This window comes from Somniosus microcephalus, chromosome 27 (assembly GCF_052327205.1).
Source record: "Somniosus microcephalus isolate GS21.2 chromosome 27, FLI_Smic_1.0, whole genome shotgun sequence".
Taxonomy (NCBI): domain Eukaryota; kingdom Metazoa; phylum Chordata; class Chondrichthyes; order Squaliformes; family Somniosidae; genus Somniosus; species Somniosus microcephalus.
The window spans coordinates 25,898,952-25,920,398 of NC_141013.1; the positions used below are offsets into that span (position 1 = coordinate 25,898,952).

General features: G+C 44.1%; 2 protein-coding genes across 6 annotated transcripts in view; one reads left to right on the forward strand and one right to left on the reverse strand.

Moving 5' to 3' along the window:
• Window positions 1-7,565: 7,565 nt before the first annotated feature.
• Window positions 7,566-9,189, reverse strand: LOC147100091 (uncharacterized). The gene has a single exon (XM_085968774.1). The coding sequence runs from the start codon at window positions 8,494-8,496 to the stop codon at window positions 7,795-7,797; it is 702 nt and encodes a 233-aa protein (XP_085824900.1). The 5' UTR covers window positions 8,497-9,189; the 3' UTR covers window positions 7,566-7,794.
• Window positions 9,190-9,298: 109 nt separating this feature from the next.
• The window catches only part of ccpg1 (cell cycle progression 1), a 66,823-nt gene continuing 54,674 nt past the window's right edge, over window positions 9,299-21,447 (forward strand). Inside the window, exons 1-2 of one of the 5 annotated variants that reach the window (XR_015073829.1) lie at window positions 9,299-9,467; window positions 16,592-16,668. Coding sequence is in view for 4 of the 5 variants with exons in the window: in XM_085968770.1 (XP_085824896.1) it covers window positions 16,609-16,668 (60 nt within the window). In the remaining variant the exon portion in view is untranslated. The remainder of the gene's footprint in view (window positions 9,468-16,591; window positions 16,669-21,447) is intronic. The other 4 variants (XM_085968770.1, XM_085968771.1, XM_085968772.1 and 1 more) reach the window with 4 other exon arrangements.

The window sequence follows — 21,447 nt, forward strand, 5'->3', positions numbered from 1 at the left end:
TACAATGTTGCATAAAGTATGCAGATTGGGCTTCATGTTTCTTTGTTGGCATGGTTGTACAACATAATGAACTGCAGAACATAGCCATTGGGGGTAGGCAAAGAGTTTCAACAACATATTGGTGATGCAATTGTTACAGTTTGGACTTTTCTCCAACATCTTTTTCTCGTGCAAATGGCTTGGCAACAGTTTCCGTCAGCAGTTCGAGTCTTTTATGAGCTGAAACCTGTGTCTTTATCCTCCACTATATGGAGATTAGAGTAGCCTAGGTCTAACTATTAACCATGTTCATTGTAAGTTGCTTCCAGAAGAATATGTAGCATTTCCATAATGTCTTCTGTTAATTTGCACAAGGGAAAGTATTGTAGGAATGTCTAATTCCTATCAAAAGACTGAGGTCGACTCAGGCAATCAATCAAAAGATGTTTAATGTAAAACTAACTGAGTTTAACAAACAAAAGCACAAGAACTACGAATACAGGTCTAGTCAGTTCGGAGGCTCCACGAGGACTGCTTGGGCGGTCCCGTGGCCGGCGTCATGACGTCATGACGTTTTTCCCGCCGTTGGGGGATCACGTGATGAAAGGCGTGACATCGCGTTTGCCCGCGCTCTTAAAGGGACCGCGCTCTGTATATGCAAACAGTATATACAAAGATACAGATTCAGGCTGTAGCTAACACATTGTTAAAGGGAATTATATACAGTTGATCCGAGTCCCTTAGTGGCTCTGCCACATGCGCCCCCCCAGAATTGTCTTTAACAGAAAAAGTCAAACGGCGAGGAGGCCTAACAAGCCTGTCAGAGCAACTTCTGTACACCTGAAGTAGAAGCTGCTGGACGGCAGGCGGGCGGTTGCGCTTGATCTGGCACGGCGACTGTGGGCAGTCGACCGCGTTTTGGCGGCTGTGCGGTCTCAACAGGGCAGTCAAGGTCCAAGCGTGCCGGCTTCAACCGGTCAACCGAAATGTGGTCCAGTTTACCTCCGATATCCACCGAGAAAGTTTTGTCTCCCGGCTGTAGCACGCGGAAAGGGCCAGTGTAAGGGGCCTTGAGTGGATCCCGATGAGCGTCGTGGCGAATGAACACATGTTCAGCGTTCTTCAGCTCTGCTGGGACGTGGAAGCTCTGAAAGCCGTGATGCGATGTTGGTACTGGTGCAAAACACCTGGCTGCCTCCTGGTGGCTGAGAAGTTGGTCGGATGCGGACCATGGTTCTGTTGGCGTTGGAAGAAAGTCCCCTGGCACTCGCAGCGGCTGACCATAGATTAGCGCTGCAGAGGACGAGCGAAGATCTTCCTTGGGTGCCATGCGAAGACCCAACAGGACCCACAGTAGCTTGTCGGCCAGCCTCCAAGGCGCTGGATGGGCAATCAGTGCGGCTTTTAGCGACCTGTGAAATCGTTCGCACAGGCCGTTCGCCTGTGGATGGTAGGCTGTGGTGCGATGTAGCTTGAGGCCGAGCCCCTGAGCCACTGCGTTCCAGAACTCAGAGGTAAACTGCGGTCCATGGTCAGAAGAGATGTCCGCGGGTACCCCGAAACGGGCGACCCAAGAGGAGATGAATGCCCTGGCTACGTCTGCCGAAGTGGTGGATGACAAGGGAACTGCCTCTGGCCATCTAGTGGTGCGGTCTACCATTGTTAGGATATGTGTAAACCCATGGGAAGGTGGAAGTAGCCCCACCAGGTCCACATGCACGTGGTCAAACCGTCGTTCCGGAACTGCAAAGTTGGCCAATGGAGCTTTGACGTGGCGCTGCACCTTGGCCTTTTGGCAGACCACGCAGGTGTTGGCCCAGTCGCGGACATCCATATGCATGCCCTGCCAAACGAACTTGGATGACATCAGCCTTTGCGAGGCCTTCATTCCAGGGTGTGACAACCCGTGTATGGCGTCAAACACTTTGCGGCGCCAGGCGACCGGCACGATAGGGCGAGGGTCTCCTACGGAGACGTCACAAAGTAGCGTGGTGCCTGCGGCATGGAATTTGACGTCGGTCACTTGGAGGCTAGAGGGGCTGGTTCGGTAAGCCTGCACCTCCGGATCCGAGGCTTGATCTGCGGCCATGAGGACACAGTCGATGCCAAGCTGGGCCGCATGAACGGTCGCGCGGAAGAGGCAATCTGCCACCAGGTTGTCTTTACCGGCCACGTGCTGAATATCTGTAGTGAATTCCGAGATAAACGTTAGCGGACGTTGTCGGGCTGACCACGGTTCGGCGGTCTTGGCCATAGCGAAAGTTAGTGGCTTATGGTCCACAAAAGCAGTGAAAGGACGTCCTTCCAACAAAAACCAGAAATGGCGGATGGCCAGAAAAAGAGCCAACAACTCCCGGTTGAAGGTACTGAACGCTCACTCATTCCACCATAGTTGACGGCTGAAAAACACCAGCGGTTGCCACGTTCCGTTCACTCACTGTTCCTGTACTGCACCGATGGCGTAGTCTGACATGTCGGTGGTGAGGGCGATGGTGGCTCCTGGCAGCAGGTGCGCCAGTATGGTCGCATTGGCCAAGGCGCTTTTGGTGTCAGCGAAAGCACGGTCCATGTCGACTGTCCAGCTTACCGGATCCTTGCCAGACTTGCCCTTGAGGGCCTCGTATAGGGGTTGCATGAGCAGTGCTGCCTTAGGCACAAAGCAGTGGTAAAAGTTTACCATTCCGAGGAATTCTTGCAGGGCTTTAATATTCTGTGGGCGTGGAAAAGATGTTACTGACTCCACCTTCGTTTGCAAAGGAACTGCTCCTTCCGAGGTAATGCGATGCCCCAGGAAATCAATTCGTTGCAGGCCGAACTGGCACTTGGCCGAGTTGATGATGAGGCCGTGTTGGCTGAGGCACCGGAAAAGGGTGCGTAAATGGCAGATGTGCTGCTCCTTGTTAGGGCTGGCGATAAGAATATCGTCCAAGTAGACGAATATGAACTGGAGGTCCCGAAGTACGGAGTCCATCAGGCGCTGGAAAGCCTGGGCAGCATTCTTCAGTCCAAATGGCAGCCGCAGAAATTCGAAAAGGCCGAATGGGGTGATGACTGCAGTCTTGCGGGTGCACCGGGACCTGGTGGTAGCCACGGACAAGGTCGACTCTGGGGAAAAATGGTATTTCCTGCCAAATGGGCAGAGAAATCCTGGATATGAGGGATCGGGTACCGATCAGGAGTAGTGGCGTCGTTTAGGCGTCGGTAGTCGCCGCATGGCCGCCATCCGCCACCAGGCTTCGGGACAATGTGGAGAAGCGAAGACCAGGGACTATTCGACCGGCGAATAATCCCTAAGCGTTCCATTGTGGCGAACTCCGCTTTCGCGGCCGTGAGCTTGCCAGGTTCAAGGCGCTGGGCCCGTGCGTAGACCGGGGGGCCAGTAGTGGTGATGTAGTGTTCGACTCCATGTTTCGTGGCCGTAGAGGAGAAAGTGGGTCTGGTCAGGTCTGGGAATTCGCCTAGCAGGCGAGTGAACTCATCCGGAGTCGGGAAAGCACACGAGACGGTGCGCGACATGGCGTTACTGCGGTGGCAAGGGATAGAGTGAAACGTGGCCACATTGATTAACCATCGGTTCCTTACATCGACCAGAAGACTGTTGGTGCACAAGAAATCCACACCGAGGATGGCTTGAGAGACCTTGGCCGTAACAAAGTCCCAGTAAAACCGCTGGCCGCCGAAGCACACCTGGACCCGTGTCTGCTGAAGGTCCGAATAGCCCCGCCATTAGCCGCCTCGAGGGAGAGGCCGTGCCTCCCAGCCTGTACATCCAGAGCTGACGCGGGTAGGATGCTACACTGCGCCCCGGAGTCACATAGGAATCGCCGACCGGAGAGGGAGTCGGTGATAAACAGGGGCTTGTCTGAATTTCCGATCGCCATCGCAGCCGCGGGGCACCCGTTAGACCCGTTCCTCTTTTGGCAGAGTTGCTGTTGTTGTTTTTTTGTTTTGGGCGAGGAGCTGCAGGGAGGGCGGTAACATCTTGCTTCCGCGCCAAAACGGGTGTGGTAGAAGCACAGCCCCGTGGGTTGAGGAGCTGGGGCGGCGTCTGTGGGGGATGGGCGCCTCGTGGCAGCGCAGTACTGCTGCGTCACCGTGAAAATCTTGACCGCTTCGGCAACAAGCGCTGCGCCGTCTGTGACTTCGAACCTGGCCAGGGCAGCTTGTACATGCTCCGGTAACTGACTGAGGAATAGCTCCCTAAAGAGGAAGCATTCTGGTTCGGAGCCAAGGAGCGTGAGCATTTGGCTCATGAGCTCAGACGGCTTGGAGTCCCCGAGGCCGGCATAGCGCGTAGTCGGCGGGCGCGCTCCGACTTCATGAGCCCGAAGACCTGTAACAACCGCGCCTTGAGTGTTTCATACTTGTGGTCGTCCGGGGGGTTCTCAAGCAGGCTGATGATCCGCGAGGCAGTGGAGCTGCCGAGTGCGGAGACCACGTAGAAGTAACGGGTCTGATCCGCAATGATGTTCCGTAGTGCAAAATGGGCTTCAACCTGGATGAACCACGAGGTCGCTTGTTGCTCCCAGAATTGCGGTAGCTGCAATGTAACTGCGTTTGTTTCCATGCTTCGTTCCTTCTGCGAAAACCGTTCGCAAAAGTCGGGGTCACCAATGTAGGAATGTCTAATTCCTATCAAAAGACTGAGGTCGACTCAGGCGATCAATCAAAAGATGTTTAATGTAAAACTAACTGAGTTTAACAAACAAAAGCACAAGAACTACGAATACAGGTCTAGTCAGTTCGGAGGCTCCACGAGGACTGCTTGGGCGATCCCGTGGCCGGCGTCATGACGTCATCACATTTTTCCCACCGTTGGGGGATCACGTGATGAACGGCGTGACGTCATCGTGTTTGCCCGCGCTCTTAAAGGGACCGCGCTCTATACATGCAAACAGTATATACAAAGATACAGATTCAGGCTGTAGCTAACACATTGTTAAAGGGAATTATATACAGTTGATCCGAGTCCCTTAGTGGCTCTGCCACAGTATCATACTTTTAGATCACTTTGTACAGGTTAAACTGCTGTTTGGATTTATATTTACAAATAAAATATTACACAGAAGCAAAATATTACACAACACAGTCAGCATCTTACAACTGGATTTCTCTTGAAAAGGTCTTGAAAATGCGTAGGTATGATTTTTTTCTGTATTGCATCCCATGTGCGCTCATTTCTGGTGGACAATGCTGAGGGAAAAAGAGTGACCTGGTAAACTGGGTCTTTGCCTTGTTTGCACTTCATGTGCTTTTCCAGTCACAAGTTGGGCAGGGTCAGGAACCTTGCAACTAAAAGTTAGTATCCAAATTGACCTGGAAGTGACATCACTGGGGCAGCCTGTCCATTTCCTCTCTTTCGCTGGTCACAGGTCATGTGCAGGCTACATGCATATGAACCTGGCGGCGAGGTTTATTGGTATAGCAAAAGTGTCTGATAGTTACACCCATAAAATCTTTTGAAATAGTTTTAGTTTTGAGAATACAGCGAGCAACACATATTTTACTGAACTGCAAGCTCCATAACAAATTCAAAAGCATGCCTATGACCATCCGTAGTGTCTAATAAAAACTGGCTGTGTTAGGAACTTTCTGATTAAATCATCATTGATTAAAAGCCTAGCGCTACACATTAATTGTTTCAAACATTTGGGTGTACATGGTGACTGTTTCTCCCAGGTACATAGATATGTTAGTATTTTAAGTACCTCATGCAGGACAAAAAGAATAGAAACTATTCTTTCAGCATCCAGTTTGACATTGACATCTTAAGATAACCCACTTTAAAGCTAAGAAACACAATATAGAGAGAAACACTACAAAATACAGAGAAAAATACCCTGTTTTTGTTGCAACCACCTTCTAGTATCCTTACAATAATACAGTAACAGAAAAGGACCAGTTATTGGCCTCAATGATAAAACTGTCCCTTAACTTCTTTTCTTTTAGTTGCCAAGGCGCTGTTCTTAGTTTCCTGGCAGGTCAAGTTATGTTGCACTTAAACAATAGCTACCAGTCTCAGACCAGAAGCTGCAATGTAACTTCAGGCCAAGCATACCCTGTATCTGGAACTCCAATTCTTCTGCAAATGAGAGGTTATCCCCATTGGCAGAGCTCCTCACCCAGCAGTTGAAATTTCAAATGTTGAGTGCATGTAGCAGAATGCCTAAATATTTAAATTAACTCAGTCACCATGGGCATTTTTTAAACCTGCTTTGACAGCACACTAGAATTGTAGTCCAGGCAGTATCAAAGCAAAGTGGTTGCACACAATTCTACCTGGAGTACAGTCAAGCCCCGAGTCTGGATTTAGACTACACCTTCAGCATCGGTGTGGCACTAAAGTTGTAGTATAAAACAAACACTAAGTAATATTTTCACTTAAAAATGGATTTTATACACACTAGCAGATATCCTGAAGTATATGCTGTTTTATATTAGAGGTGTCATCAACTGGGAAAGTGTTACAGGAAGTAAGTGTGACACTTTCAGGAGGTGCATCCTACTGTATATGCAAGATTTTTAATGTACAGTAATTCCTCCCCAACCGCGGGGGATACGTCCCTGAAAAGGTTAGTAAAACCGCGGTGGGCAAATACAGTATAAATGTTCAAATAACAATAAAAAATATAAAAGCAATAAAATCATTTTATTTACCTTAATCCTAAATTAAAAACCGCGTATACGCAAAATTCACTGCCGCGGTTGGCAAAAGTTGTCGCAGAGAGGAAACCGTGTATACTTGAAATCCGCGTATGGCAAAACCACGGTTGGGGCAGGATTCCTGTATTACGCAATCAGCAAAAGTAGGGTCAGGAAAATGGGAGTAGGGCCAGGAGGTCTTTAAATAGGATGGGGCTGGAAAATCTTTTAATTGGTGGATCAGGGCCATTCTTTATATTAGTGGAGTTGGGAGGTATTTTAAAGTTAAATAATATAAATTATATTGGTATTTCAGAACATAAATGGTCAGCACAGATTGAAAAGCAGGGCCTAAACAAATGACTGGCATAGAACAGGAAGGAGGAGCTAATAAACAGCTGAAGTGAGCCCTGGAGGTAGTTTGTCTAAATTACAAGCATGGGGCAGAGTAGGAATGAAAGGGGGAAATCATAAAGCAGAGCAGAGAGTGGGGACAGGAGGTATTACCCAACACAGTAAGAGGAGCGTGGCAGAGCTGAACGATATTTTGCTTAAACAGCCAGGAAGGAGGAAGCGGGACGAAACAACAACCAGAAGTGGTCAAAAGCAGAGCCTAAAGCAGGGCAAGGCTAGGACGAGATATATTGTGCTTAAATGACAGAGAAGGAACACCTAAATAGCTAGGAGAAGTGGTGCAGAGCTGTGAGGCTTTTAAAATGCAAATCTGTGTAACCGAGCAGTTCCTTTCAATTGGCCAGCAGAGGCAGAGCGCCAAGGAAATGCAAATAGGGGTCCAACAGCACCATCCAGTGTAGGGGGTCTGCAAGGTTTTATATTAAAGACAGGTATGTGTCTTGAGATATAGATGCATATGGACAAGCCGAACACCTTATCAATGCTGGCCTATCAAGCATGACTGAAAGAAATTGACACCGGAAAGTGCATACTGTACACAGGATTTATTTATGTCTGTCTGTCTATCCACATACACATACAAATTCTAGTTTTACACCATTCTCCCCCATAAACAAAAATGAACAATTCGATTCACTGTGCCAACTAGTCAACTGATATTACTACAATATTTCAGCCAGATGACTATTACAAAACTATTTGCACCTTTGAACCACGCCACCTTTGCTACTCAAGCTTTAAATAAATATAGGCTGCAGATCAATATCGGAGTAAATTATGCACTCTGTTCTTGTCCAAACCAGTATTCAGGGAACGGTTACGGTACATCCCACCATTCTGCAGCGTTGCGGAGAACGACTGCGTTAATGGATGGTAGACAGGTGGTGCAATCTCACAAGTCGGTTGGTTGGATCCATATTCCGCGGAGGTGGTTTTGTAGAGCGGGTTTTGAGGTTTAACGAACGGAACTGGACGATATGACGGCGCTGGGACCTCCGACATGCAGGAAAAGATAGGGTTTCCAGGATTCGCACAGGGATACCACAGCTTCTTGTCCCCTGTCTTGAGAGCAACGCCAGGAATGGGAGCGTCAACACTCGTTTCCTTTTTCTGCTCAACTTTTGGAGAAAGGGATGAGTTGAGATCATCACACGCGGTGTCTTCAGACTCATCCTTTGGAGTAGAGGAGGGATTGAAATGATCATACGCTGCGTCTTGAAACTGAACCTTTCGAGCAAAGTTGGGATCATCGCAGACTGTGTCTTTAGATTCAACCTCTGGAGCCAAGGATGGACTGAGATCATCACACACCGAGTCTTTGAACGGAATCTTTGGAGCAAGGGATGCATTGAGCTCATCGCACATTTTGTCTTTAGACTCAGTAATTGGAGACGAGAATGGATCGAGATCATCTTTAAACTGAACCTTTCGAGCGGGCGTTGGAGTGAGATAATCCCTCATGGTCACCACTTTCCAGGTTACCTTATATTGTCCTCATTCTGGGCTCTTCTCTCCTCCTCGCACCGCCAAATTCGTAATGCGATGCAACAGTTTCCACAGGGAACGGATAACAAAGTGACCAAAGCGGTGGATTCTGCTCTCAGCGGCCCTTTACCCCGCTCGCTGCCCGGACTCTCAGCGGCCTTTTACCCCGCTCGCTGCCCGGGCTCTCAGTGGCCTTTTACCCCGCTCGTTGCCCTGGCTCTCAGCGGCCTTTTACCCCGCTCGCTGCCCGGGCTCTCAGCGGCCTTTTACCCCGCTCGTTGCCCGGGCTCTCAGCGGCCTTTTACCCCGCTCGTTGCCCGGGCTCTCAGTGGCCTTTTACCCCACTCGCTGCCCGGACTCTCAGCGGCCTTTTACCCCGCTCGTTGCCCGGGCTCTCAGTGGCCTTTTACCCCACTCGCTACCCGGACTCTCAGCGGCCTTGTACCCCGCTCGTTGCCCGGACTCTCAGTGGCCTTTTACCCCGCTCGTTGCCCGGACTCTCAGTGGCCTTTTACCCCGCTCGTTGCCCGGGCTCTCAGTGGCCTTTTACCCCGCTCGTTGCCTGGGCTCTCTCTCTCTCTCTCTGGTTGCTATGGCTCCATTGTTCGTCTCTGCGCCGTTTGTTGTGGCAGCGGTGCCTTGGTAACCGCCTCCGATTGGACAGCTAAAATGACGTGTTCTAATTCGCGTTGCGCCGACGCGGGGCGCGGCGCCTTGTGGGAATCGTAGTTCTCTGTGACGCGGCGACGGCCGGCTGAGCTGAGGAGCGGGACTGCAAGTCCCACAATGCCGCGCGGCACGTCCTCGTGGGGGCTTGTGTTTACGCTTCGCTTGGCCGCGTCACCGCTCGTCAGTCAAAACATCACAAGGGGCCGGGACTGGATGGTGTTTTTTTTTGAAATAGCCAGTAAACAGTGTTAGTTATCGACGGGTGAAGGGGAAGGCAGGTAAGGATGGGTTTTTTTTTGAGGACGGGCAAGGCTCCCCGTGTTTTGTGTGAGTGCGAACCAGCCGGCGGTTCTGCAGCTGTTCTGAGGGGTGGGAGAGCGGCCGAGGTTTGCGGCGGCCCCCGAGCTCGAGCCGACAGGCTGCGGTTTGCTGTGGAAGCGCAGCGCGTGACGGCACGGAAATTGCCGAGTGGTGCAAAGTGGGGGTTTGGCCGGGGCTCGGGTTTCGGCATCGCCGGCGATTAACCTGCGCTGCCAGAGCGCTCCCACCTCGAGTGACCAATTTCCCCCTCCTCTCCCTCTCCCTGTTACCGGGCTTCCGATCGCCCCGCGGCTCCACCTTCGCGTCACTGTGCTGGCTGCAGCTCTTGGCAAGGAGAGCGATGGCCAAGTCCATATTTTATACATAGGGGCGAAATGTGTGTCAAAAGTGGCTGCCCTCGATGTTTATTTTGGTTGCAGCAGCGCCTTTATTTCCTTTGGTTGCAGATCAAGCAGTTGGGTTTAGTTACGCAGTTTGTAACTGTGCAAGACCTGATTATAGTTGCGTAACTTCCTCCTTTCCCCCCTCCCCCCGTTATCTGTTGATACAGTAAATAATACACACATTTTATACCATATGGTATATCCAGGAATTGTGAAATTAAACTTAAGCTCCACAGTATATTTCACTCTCCAGAACGGTCGTTTGATGGGAATCCGCAATGATGAGGAAAAGTTGATGCAATTATAGAAATTTCTGTTTGCATTACAATCCACATCATCCATGTTTGTATATAACAAACATAATATGCACATGAGCAACATTTTGTGTATTTCCATAATTTCTATGGAAAGAGAGGTTAAAATTAAGCTGTTTAAATACTCCTGAAATCTACAACTTTCAGCAGCCTCCAAGTGGCTGTTTTATTAACCATTTTCCACCAGTGGTTTATCAATAATGGTTACAGAACTGTAGAAAAAACACTTTTATCACAGTGGTTACATTGAAGCTCTGTATTTGTACCCAATTCCCAAGCCAGGTGTTGTAAAAATTCAACTCCTTTATCTTCAGATTCCTCCAAGCAATTTTGGCATACATCTAATTCATAGAAGAAATATTTTAATTCCTAATAATCCTAGCTATCCATTTTGGTCCTCTTGTTATTAACCTAACGTGGATTTGGATAGAAATCTTAGACTTTCATGGAGCAGGCTGTAACTATCTTGGTGCACAGGTTTATCATTACTTTTCAATGACCTTTTTATGTGTGAGGTTATGAAACCTTATATTTGCTCAGGTCTTATGGGGTCACCCTCTTCCTCCCCCATGAGATGCCAGGTTTCTGTCTGGCACTTTTCCGCAGCAACGCAACTTAATTGACGGTTCAGCAGAGCGGAGGATTAACTATGGAAAGGCACTCTATAAGGTGGGGAGACAATGCAATATTTCAGTAACTATTATGATAGCAAAGGAGTTCTGACGAAAGGTCATCGACCTGAAACTTTAACTCTGTTTCTCTCTCCACGGATGCTGTCTGGCCTGCTGAGTTTTTCCAGCGTTTTCTGTTGTTAACTCAATAACTATTTTGGACTTCATTAGTATAAGATTTTCTGAGAATGGGAAAAGGGTCATTTGGCCCAGCAGGCCTGTTCCATTTTCATTGACTTCAATCCTGCCTACTAGTCTTACCACTTCATCCATACAAACATACGTGGTTTCTTTTAAACCCGTTTATATTAGTGGCTTCAGTGGCTTTCTCTGGGAACTTATTTCACCGGTTTATTATTCTTTGGGTAAAAATCTGTTGCCTGACTTCCCCTTTTTGCTCCCAAATTCCTAATTGTTACCTTGTGCCTCCTTTGCAATAGTGAACAATTTGCCTAGATCATCCTAGTTAATCCCTTTCATAATTTATGATTGAGAATTTAATCCTTAGATTTCTGTCTGGTTTGGGATTAATGGCTATTATAAATTTGCAGACAGTAATAAAGCTATTGAAATCACTTTAAATTGATTCTAAACTACTACAATAAAGATTTGAAACACACTTTAAATAAAATGATCTGTGCATGTCCTGTCATCGCATTTTGTTCCTATTCTGCCTTTCACTTTTTGCCCTATATTTTTATTGGTATTTTTCTGTGTGTTTGAATCCCTTTTCTGCTATTTCTTTGTTTAAAGTTCTTAGTTTACCTTTCTTCTTGCTTGCAGTGTTGATTTTGGAACCAGGAGCAATGTGTTTTTACTTTTTTAAAAAACACAGGGATATTCATTGGCTCATAACCAGCTTTAAAGGCAGGATTCCACCAATGAAAAGCCTAAATTTGTAATAATGCTGACCTGGTTGCATCACAGATGTGTAAAATGAAACCAGTGCAAACCAGAAAATGAAACCAGAATTCAAATATAATAATTTAAAAAAAAAACACTTCTGCTTGTAACATTTTCATTTCTGTGCTCTTCCCTTTCCCAGTTTTTAATGTTACAATTAAGAAATGAAAATGCAGTTTAAGTATCTTTTTACCGTATCTTTTCTATATTTTATTTTCCTCTTAAAATGTTTTACTTTTTTCTTTCTGGTGCCTGTGATCCATTCTGTAGTTGGCAGCAACTTTCAAAATGCACTGGCTCTTCAGGCAAAAGCCCAGATTGTAAAGCTTGACATGGTTACAGCTCAATTTGTCTCTTTGAAAAAAAACACACCGAACGCTGAAGGGCTCCGCAACCGAGTATATATTGTCAACCCCTGGAGCTAAACAATGGCAAGGATGTGTGATCTCATCCAGAATGTTGTAAGAGTGAATGTTGGCGTATTTTTGAATTGAAATAAATTGGTGATTTAAGCAAAATGCTATTTGTTTGTATATATTTGTTTTGAAATTGAGAATTTAATGTTGATGGGACACATTAAGGATAGTAGTGTAATGGCCTAATTTACATAACAATAGCATTTTCCTGTCCTGTTTGCAATATGATTGTTACAATCAAGCTTGACTTTTAAAGTACAATTTTAACACATCTGAATATTTGTTCACCTATAATTCACAATTGTATTAGACAGTTCTTTTGGCACTTTATGCAAGTATTAAATCAAGTACTATTGCCTTTATTTATAACTTACAAGACAAAAAATTCAATTAGCCCACTAAATAACTCTTCCCCAATAATATACATTGTAATTTTAGTATAACCAGGAAAACAAATTGTAACTGAATTTCTAAGAATATGAGTGTGACATCACAGCTATGAACAAATTAAGTATATTCTATTCAAGTTCATAACTTGCATGAATACACATTCCAACAGTTGGATAAAGCAGATGTTAAGTTGGTGAGTGGTATATCTTTTTGGTTTACAAAAAAAAATCATATTTTTCAAATAGTGATATTGAATATACAGTGTTTACTAGCGATGGTTCAATGTACAAGATGCTGGTTAGTGGATAGACTCAGAAAATTAGATGGCGTTAAAAAAGTCAGTATTTTAATTTTTAAGGAAATGTTACGGTTGTCCTCCGTTTAAATGTGTGGCTGGATAGATCATTTGTGGAAAAATGTAGCACTACATATTTGGCATACCAGCTAAACATTAGTAAAAGCATTCCAGTTTGGCAAAGCTATTAATGTACATCAGAATACCGATTATCCACCTTCCTAATCATAGAAATTATAGGACAGAAATTCAACCCGTTGTGCTAGTGATAAATCCTTAATTGGACATATCTATTGTAATCCTATTTCCTTATCCTTTCCTCGTATCATTCACATTCCTTTAAAACACTAATCCATTTCCCTTTTAAATTAATGTTATAGTACTGTATGTCATGAATCTTAGCATTCATGAAGAAATGACTCATGAAATAACACTGGGCGGCCAGCTGGTGGCGCCGTCCAAGGAGTATAAATACTCGGGCGTGGGCCCAGCTTCACAGAAATCACAGAAACCCCACAGTGCAGATAGAGGCCATTTCGGCCCATCGAGCCTGCACCGACACATATCCCACCCAATCCCCATAACCCCTACACCAACACATATCCCACCCTATCCCTGTAACCCCATGTATTTAATCCCCCTAACACTAAGGGTCAATTTATCATAGCCAATCAACCTAACCCGCACATCTTTGGACTGTGGGAGGAAACCGGAGCACCCGGAGAAAACCCACGCAAACACGGGGAGAATGTGCAAACTCCACACAGACAGTCGCCCGAGGCCGGATTCGAACCCGGGTCTCTGGCGCTGTGAGGCAACAGTGCTAACCACTATGCCACCGTGCTGCTCAGGATGTTTCTGTAACCAGGAACTAGAATCTCATGGTTGTGAAACAGTTGATTAAAGCCTTGTTTTATACTCAAACCAAGTGCTCAGTAGTCTTTTTACATCACTGTATATACTTCAATAGCTTTTTGTGGTAAGGAATTCCAATTTCTAATAACCATCTGGGGGGAAAAATCTTCTACCTTGCTCCTTTGTCCTTCTTGTGACAATTCTGAATTTATACGCCCCCCCCTTGCTACTGAATTACCAACCAGCGAAAATACTTTGCTCTCTCAAAACATTTTATAATTTTGCAAACCTTTATTAGGGGTTACTCCCTTAATCTTCTCTGTCGCAGTGAAAATAACCCCAATTTTTGAGCATTTCTTAAATATATATTAATAATTATTATATGAAAACTGGATTGATGGGAGTTGGGGCTTGTGGTCAGGTCATCTCTTTCAGCTTCTAGGCTGCAACTTTGGGTTGGGTCTTGCACTTCAGTGAAACTTCCATGTACACACTGGTTAAGCTGTGCCACATCTTTGGCTGGGCGATACAATATCCATTTGGAATAAAGCTCACTGCATCGAATCATTGACCTCAGGATGGGTCATATTTGCTGGGACCTTTTTAAAATTTTTAAAATTTGAACTGCCACTTCAGTTCAGGGGCTATGGTGTGTTCTTTTAGCAGCATGGAGCTCCAACTCAATTATTCACCAATTATGATTAGCCATTAGAGTATCCTTCATTATGCTGGGTGATCAAGGTTCCACTGTAATTTTTAAAAAGAGCAAGTACAGTACTGATCTTTTGTGTCACCAGCACATTAGTGACTATTATTTACAAGGCCACCTGGGTGGAGAGTTCCAATCCTTGTCGATCTTTCCTCCAGTTTGACCTCTTGCCTCCAAAAATGGATTCTTTAAAATTGGCTGTGATAGTCTGAATGGATGCTTATCTCCGCATCCTTGATCCAATTTTGATTCCATTTGTTAAAGCGGTTTGTGCATCATGCACCTGTTTAACATGAGACTTGAGTGAAACTCATAATTTCTTTTGCCTGAGAAGCACTGTAAGCCCATAATCAGAATCTTCCTTTTTGACATGCTTATCATGTAATAGTTTGATAATGCAAACCACAGGCACGTGTGTGCTACAGCTTTGATATATTGCTGCTGATCAATAGTTACTGGGGAAAAGATAAAACACAGAGGTGAGATCCAACTTTTTGCTTTCATAGGGTAATGACATACAATTTTAGAAATATCTTATGAGTGCAGATTTAAAATGGCAGCAGCATAGTATAATTTTGCCACAAGTGGCATTAAACTTAATCGGAGGGTACTAAAGGTTTTCAACTCCTATCAAATCGCATGCTCAAATCAGTGCAAATAAAAGCTATATTAACAGCTTAAAGCTGCATTGCATCATAAAGTTTATGACTGAAATCTTCACATCATGAAAAGTAGCAGTAAACTGGCTTCATTTCGTATATACTGTTTTAACAGTGGTTTTATGAGTTTCCTGTGCCATTTTCATTTTGAATTAAAAGTGTAACGCAATAGAAAAGGTTTTTTAAATGTCAGTCAAATCTAGGTGTTCTGAACGGTTAGATAGCGGGGGGTGGTGAGAAAAGTTGGGTGAACCTTTATCTGCCTTTTCTTCTGGGGTATGATATTTAGCCCAGGAAAAAAAATGCAGTTTAAATGGATGCTTATCTCAGCATCCTTGATCCAATGTTGTTTCCATTTGTTAAAGCGGTTTGTGCATCATGGAAGGTGGGTGCATTAAAAAAAAAAATCAGCAAATGGTGGTCTTGTAGCTTTAAATTCATGTTCATATTGGTAGCCGTTAGAATGCTCGAGTTTTAGATTGGCTTGCCTTTGTTACCGCTAGACTTGACTGGCCGGCCTCCGTAAACTTGAGGTCATCCAAAACTCTGCTGCCCACGTCCTAACCCGTACCAAGTCCCGTTCACCCATCACCCCTGTGTTCACTGACCTGCATTGGCTCCCGGTTAAGTAGCGCCTCGATTTCAGAATTCTCATCCTTGTTTTCAAATCCCTCCATGGCCTCGCTAATCTCCTCCAGTCCCACAACCCTCCTCCAATTCTGGCCTCTTGAGCATCCCCGATTTTAATTGCTCCACCATTGGCGGCTGTGCCTTCAGCTGCCAAGGCCCTGGGCTCTGGAATTCCCTCCCTAAACCTTGCTGCCTCTCTTTCCTCCTTTTTAAGACTATCCTTAAAACCTACCGCTTATCTGCCCTAATATCTCCTGATGTGGCTCGGTGTCAAATTTTGTTTGATAATGGTCCTGTGAAGCCCCTTGTGACGTTTTACTGCGTTAAAGGTGGTATATAAATCCAAGTTGTAGTTGTTTTTGTGGCTGTAGACTGGCGGTGTCATCATGAGGATGTATATATATATATTAATGCTAAAAGCCCCAGTTTTATTTTAAGTTTACACTTGGTGTGTGCAGCTGCTTCTGTGAATAGCGACCGTGCCGTCTAGATAAGATGCAGGGAGGAAAGATGGGTCACATGGCCCCTCGAACAAAAACAGTCTTATTACAGTACAGTCTACTATTAATCCAAAGTTTTTTTTTGTTGCTGGAATAAATTTGAATTATTCAGTAGTATGAGTTAAACAATTTTAATAAAATAAAGGATTTTTTTTTGCATAAATTAAGAGTAAAGTTAACGTTGGCTTTTTATGGGGGTTCTGTCTAGTTCAGATAGTATTGTCTGGGTTCTAGGTTCATTGATTAGGAGTGTTATTAACAATAGTCTAAACCAGATGTTTGTTGTATCGCAAAGTGTTGGCCTTAAATTAAACTTCGATTTTCTTTTGTTAATTTTGATATACTTTGTTTTGCAGTTACCTGGGCTTGGAAGATGTCAGCGAGTTCCAGCGATAGTGAATCATCCTGTGGTTGGACCATAATTAACCATGAAGTATACAATTTTTTTTGTTCTATCACTAACTACAAAATAATATTTAATTCTGCATCTATCTGAACATTTGAAGAGTTGAGTTTTTAAAAACCATGAGATGCAAGAAGTGAATGTGCAATAACAGGCATTTAAAATAACCAGGAAAGATTCCCTCTGTGCACTCTAACAGAATCATGACCCTGGTCTTTATAAATGGGTTTACGATTTTGCTGTCCATAGGTCGATGGGGGAAATCTTTCCCCTCCCTGTCCCTACAGGTTGTACACTAGTCTGCATAGTACATTCAGTTTGATATTTACACAGCTTTATTTGGTGCTGGTCACTTGACTAATGATCTTGCTATGCTTTTATTTTGTACCAAATGGCAAACAATAGATGCACTTATGCATAGTTATTGTGTAGCATTTCAGATATATTGTGGAAAATCCCAGCTACGTTCTATCTGGAGCACAGAGAATCTGCATCTAGGCTGATGTAGTTGATGCAACATCTTTATAATTGTTCAGAATTAAAAATGAATCCCACAAAGAAAAAGGTATAGTGGGCTTCTGATTAAAATATATCATACGGTACAAGGGAAAGCCAAGCATTATGTATTGTTTGAGAACTGATAAAGCATTTGTGATGAGCAAAATTGGGTATTGTATATTCAATAACTATCACAACAGTTGTTTAAAATAACACTCCAAAGCTGCTTACTTTTTTTTAAATGTCAGTAGTCCAGTCCTGGAAAATTATTCAAATTGTACACTTTAAAAAAAAAAAAAAAAAATAGATCCAACATGTGCAGAATTAGGGTATAGTGGTCTCTGCTTACCGTTGTGCTTAGAGTGGCTGTCCGACATGCCCAAACTATTACAGGATAGACATTAAGTGTGATTATCTTCTGTATTTTTCCCTGTACAAGTGTATATGTAAATGCACATTTACTGGAACAGCAGTGAGAATAGATTGAAATAATACCGGGGACATATGGGGAGATGTGATTTCTAGTTAAATTTATTATTGTTCTTTAGTTTCTAAAGATGAAGGTAGTTGTGTATCTTAGAGGTGGGGAAGTTTACTGTACAAAATAGCATGGCTTTCCATCCTATCCTATCCTAATATTAGTAGGAATTTAAACTGGGAAATCTAGATAACCAGATGGGTGGTGTTTAGCTGATACTTCTGGGTTTGACGTTCGTATTGTTGGCACCCAGAACAAGAATTTATGCTGATCTGCACTAATGCGGTCAGTCATCTGCAAGTCCCTATTTGGACAGATCTAAAGAAGTGGTTTTCTTGAAGATGGGGGATCAGAGATAAATATCAACTACATACTGTAGATGGTGATGGTGACCTTTTTTTGTAATTGCTCAGACAAGCGATTACCTTTTTTATATTCAAAATATTTTCCCCTGCATTTGCCTTCCCCCATTTAATAAGCGGAACCCTGGAATTTAAGAAGCTGAAATGGCTGCTGTTGGGGATGAAAAAAGACCTATTCTAAGAACTATGTGGCTTTATTCCATCATGTCACTGCGCCCTGTTCACATACAACAATACTTGTAAATTTCCCTTAACATAAATGTGAAACGAATCCAAAAATAGCCTAATTGTATTTAAGCTAAAAAGTAGGATTGGCCAGAAATATTTATAGCAATATTGCTACAGGAAGTATTTAATTGGGATGAGGAAAAATGGTGCCGTGAACATACCGGGCCAGAATTTCCTCAGTCTAACTTCTGCGGAAATGCACACCAGTTTCCACGCCAATCTTGCAGACGGAATCTTACATAAAAATTTACTGAGAATCTTGTTCGCATACACCAGAGTAAAAACCAGCATAAACAATCTGGGCCAGCGGAAAGCCTGGATTATATGTCATCTTTCTTCTTTAAGTCCCTCTTTATCTAATTGATGTTATGAAATTTAAAGTATGAAGCCATCAAACTATCATTTATGGTACAGTAAGCACAGAATGTTTAAGAAAATGTAATTGTGGAAGCTTTTCAATTTCTAATGTAACAGATTATGATGCTGTATAAAGGCATTTAAAGATATAGAAAATACAATGCAGGTCTCGGTAAAAGCAAATAAAAGGTCACTTAAATAAAATCGCTATAACACCAGAAATAGCGACCTTGGGTCCTGCTGTGTTTAAATTTTGGATGTTAATTTACGCCCGTTCAGAATGGGCTTTTGCTATGTTAATGAGCTCATTGGGATTTTAGGATTTTGGAGGATGTAACTTAGGAGTGGTGCTAATGATTGAGGAACTTTGTGCATAGAGGTTCTGGTGTAAAACATGCATGAATTTTCTGAGAAAAACCTAGCGCAACACTGCTGTTTTTGCGCCGAATATTATGAGGAAATCCTAGCCCAGTATGTCTATTCAATGAGTGATGTGAAGTTTTAAGATGTTCTGAAGTGCTTTCCAGTGAATGGATACCAAGTATCATTGTGCCAGCTGATTGTTTTGATAGTATTCAGTGGATTGTTGAAGCATGAGGACATTTTTGGCCAATCGGTGCTATAAACTGCCCAAAGATTTTGTGTTGTATTCAGTAATTGAATTGTTGATACTGCCCGCTGTGGTTAAATATTATAACCATTGCCACAGTGGATAAAATTCCATTAATATTCATAGTAAATCATAAGAAAAACACACTCATTCCATAAGGCTCACTGTTTTGAATTTGTTTTAAAAAGCTGGACATATTGGCAATTGTGAATATTTTAAAGATTTAGTTTCACCTTTGTGTTCTTATAATTGTCGGTGTATTTAACCCACCCCCCCTTTTTGTTTGTGCACATTATTCCTTATTGCTTTTGAATTAATTGTTGAAAGTAACCTATTATAAAAACATATAGCTTCTGGTTAAATGTGCTATCACTGTCTTGCTCTATGGCAGTTTAGTATCCGGTGAAACAAATCCTAACTCATTTGATTGAACTTTTTCAGCAAGTAAACATCTGCTGGTTTTTAAACTATGTCACTATATATTGGATTGGATCTGAAGGGCCAAATTGTATGTGATCTATACTGTGCCCATGCTGGCCGAATTAGTGATAAGTTCCTAGGAACAGTACACACAGGGTTCCTGTTAGCTGTTTTCTGAAGGGAATTTCCATTGCACCCCAGCTAATATTCGCATCATCAGGACAAGGTGGAGACATGCATAGTTTTGGAAATCTTGGTGTAAATGGAGTGTTTGCTGCCATTGTACATGGATTTGGGAACCCAGAAGAGTTGCCTGAAAGAGTATTGATGGGGAATGTTCATGTATCATTGGGGTGAATTTTAACCCAAAATAACGGGTGAGTTGGGATTGGGTGGGAGGTTAAAGTGTTAAACACCTGAATCCCAACCCCAACCTGCCCGCTTACGGTTTTAACAGAGGCGAGATGGGGAACGGGCAGCCAACCTGCTCCCAGGAGGCGGATTGACACTTTTAAAATATTATAATAAGGCTAGAAGCCTCGGATTTAACCTGCTGTGCAGGTTTAACTGTGGCCAGCCGGGGTTCCCAGGCCTCGGGCTTCCCGGCAGCTGCAGTGAGGTGAGGACAGCCTCTGGGAGCAATCCTTGTGGGCCGGGAGGAGCAAGAATGCTTCATCCCGGCCCCCCCGCCCCCCCAAGCTTCCCCCACCCGGGTCGGGAGTTGCAGCTACCTGGGGTTGCAGCCGCTTCTCAAGTGTTCCCGCCTGACTGGAAGCCAGCCTGTCAGTCAGGCTGACTTCCGGGTGGGGAACCTGTTCGTAACGTCAACGCACGCTGTGGAGTTAAAATCAGCGTGTCTAAACAGCAGAATTCCAGCCATTGAGTCTGTGACTGATTCCTGTTGAAACAAAGCATGCTTTTGATATTAAATGTTGATCGAATGCTGAGACAGTGGGGTGCATTGTATCTGTTTTGTACTACCTTTGATGGCTCTCCAATTATTACAAATATTTCTGTCTAAGAGGCTAATATATCCCATGTGTCATTTTAAAGCATTGTTTAAATGGTTATGAGAAATAAACGGTTATGAGAAATACAGCATATCATGCTTTTTTGTTCTGATGTATCTTCAAAGGATCTTGCAAAAAGTCGGTCAAGATATCTGGCACAGGTTAGAGAATTAGGCCCAGCCTCCTGCCAGCAGAGGGCCTGGGCTAGCTTGACTTCATGGTCGCATGGCTGCATTCAAGAACTGAGCTGTCATTTTTAGGGATCTAATTATGATGAGAGCTAGCTCAGGGGACATTGTTACTGTTCTGATATATGTACTGTGAAGGATAGCAAATTTTGTAAATATACTGTTTTGCACTGAATATGTTCTACATTCAAATAACGTGCCTGATGGTTTATAGCTGAACTCTCAGTTTGATAGTATATTCAGTCTGGCTATTGCAGAGAGGAGAATCGTGGTGACACATGATACACAGTGGGTTTTCCATTGTACTCCGGATCTCGCCATCAATTACTTAGATGTTGGGAAGGTAAAGATACACTCTGGATTGTAGGGAAAGTGAAATCCACTTGTGGAGTAGTCAGTGACCTCGAACCCAAGTAAAAACAACAACAACTTGTATTTATATAGCACCTTTATATAGCACCTTTAACGTAGTAAAACGTCTGAAGGCGCTTCACAGGAGTATAAAAGGACAAAAGGATAAATTAGGGCAGGTGACCAAAAACTTGGTTAAAGAGGTAGCTCGAGGGAAGAATTAAGAGGAGCGCCGATTTCTCGGCGGGAGGGGGTGGGGTGGTGGTTGTGGGGCTGAAGGAGATGACAGAGATGGGGAGGGACGAGG

Bases quoted from the DNA above. Each gene is read 5' to 3' on its own strand.
- LOC147100091 (XM_085968774.1), bottom strand. From the start codon at position 8,496: ATGAGGGATTATCTCACTCCAACGCCCGCTCGAAAGGTTCAGTTTAAA.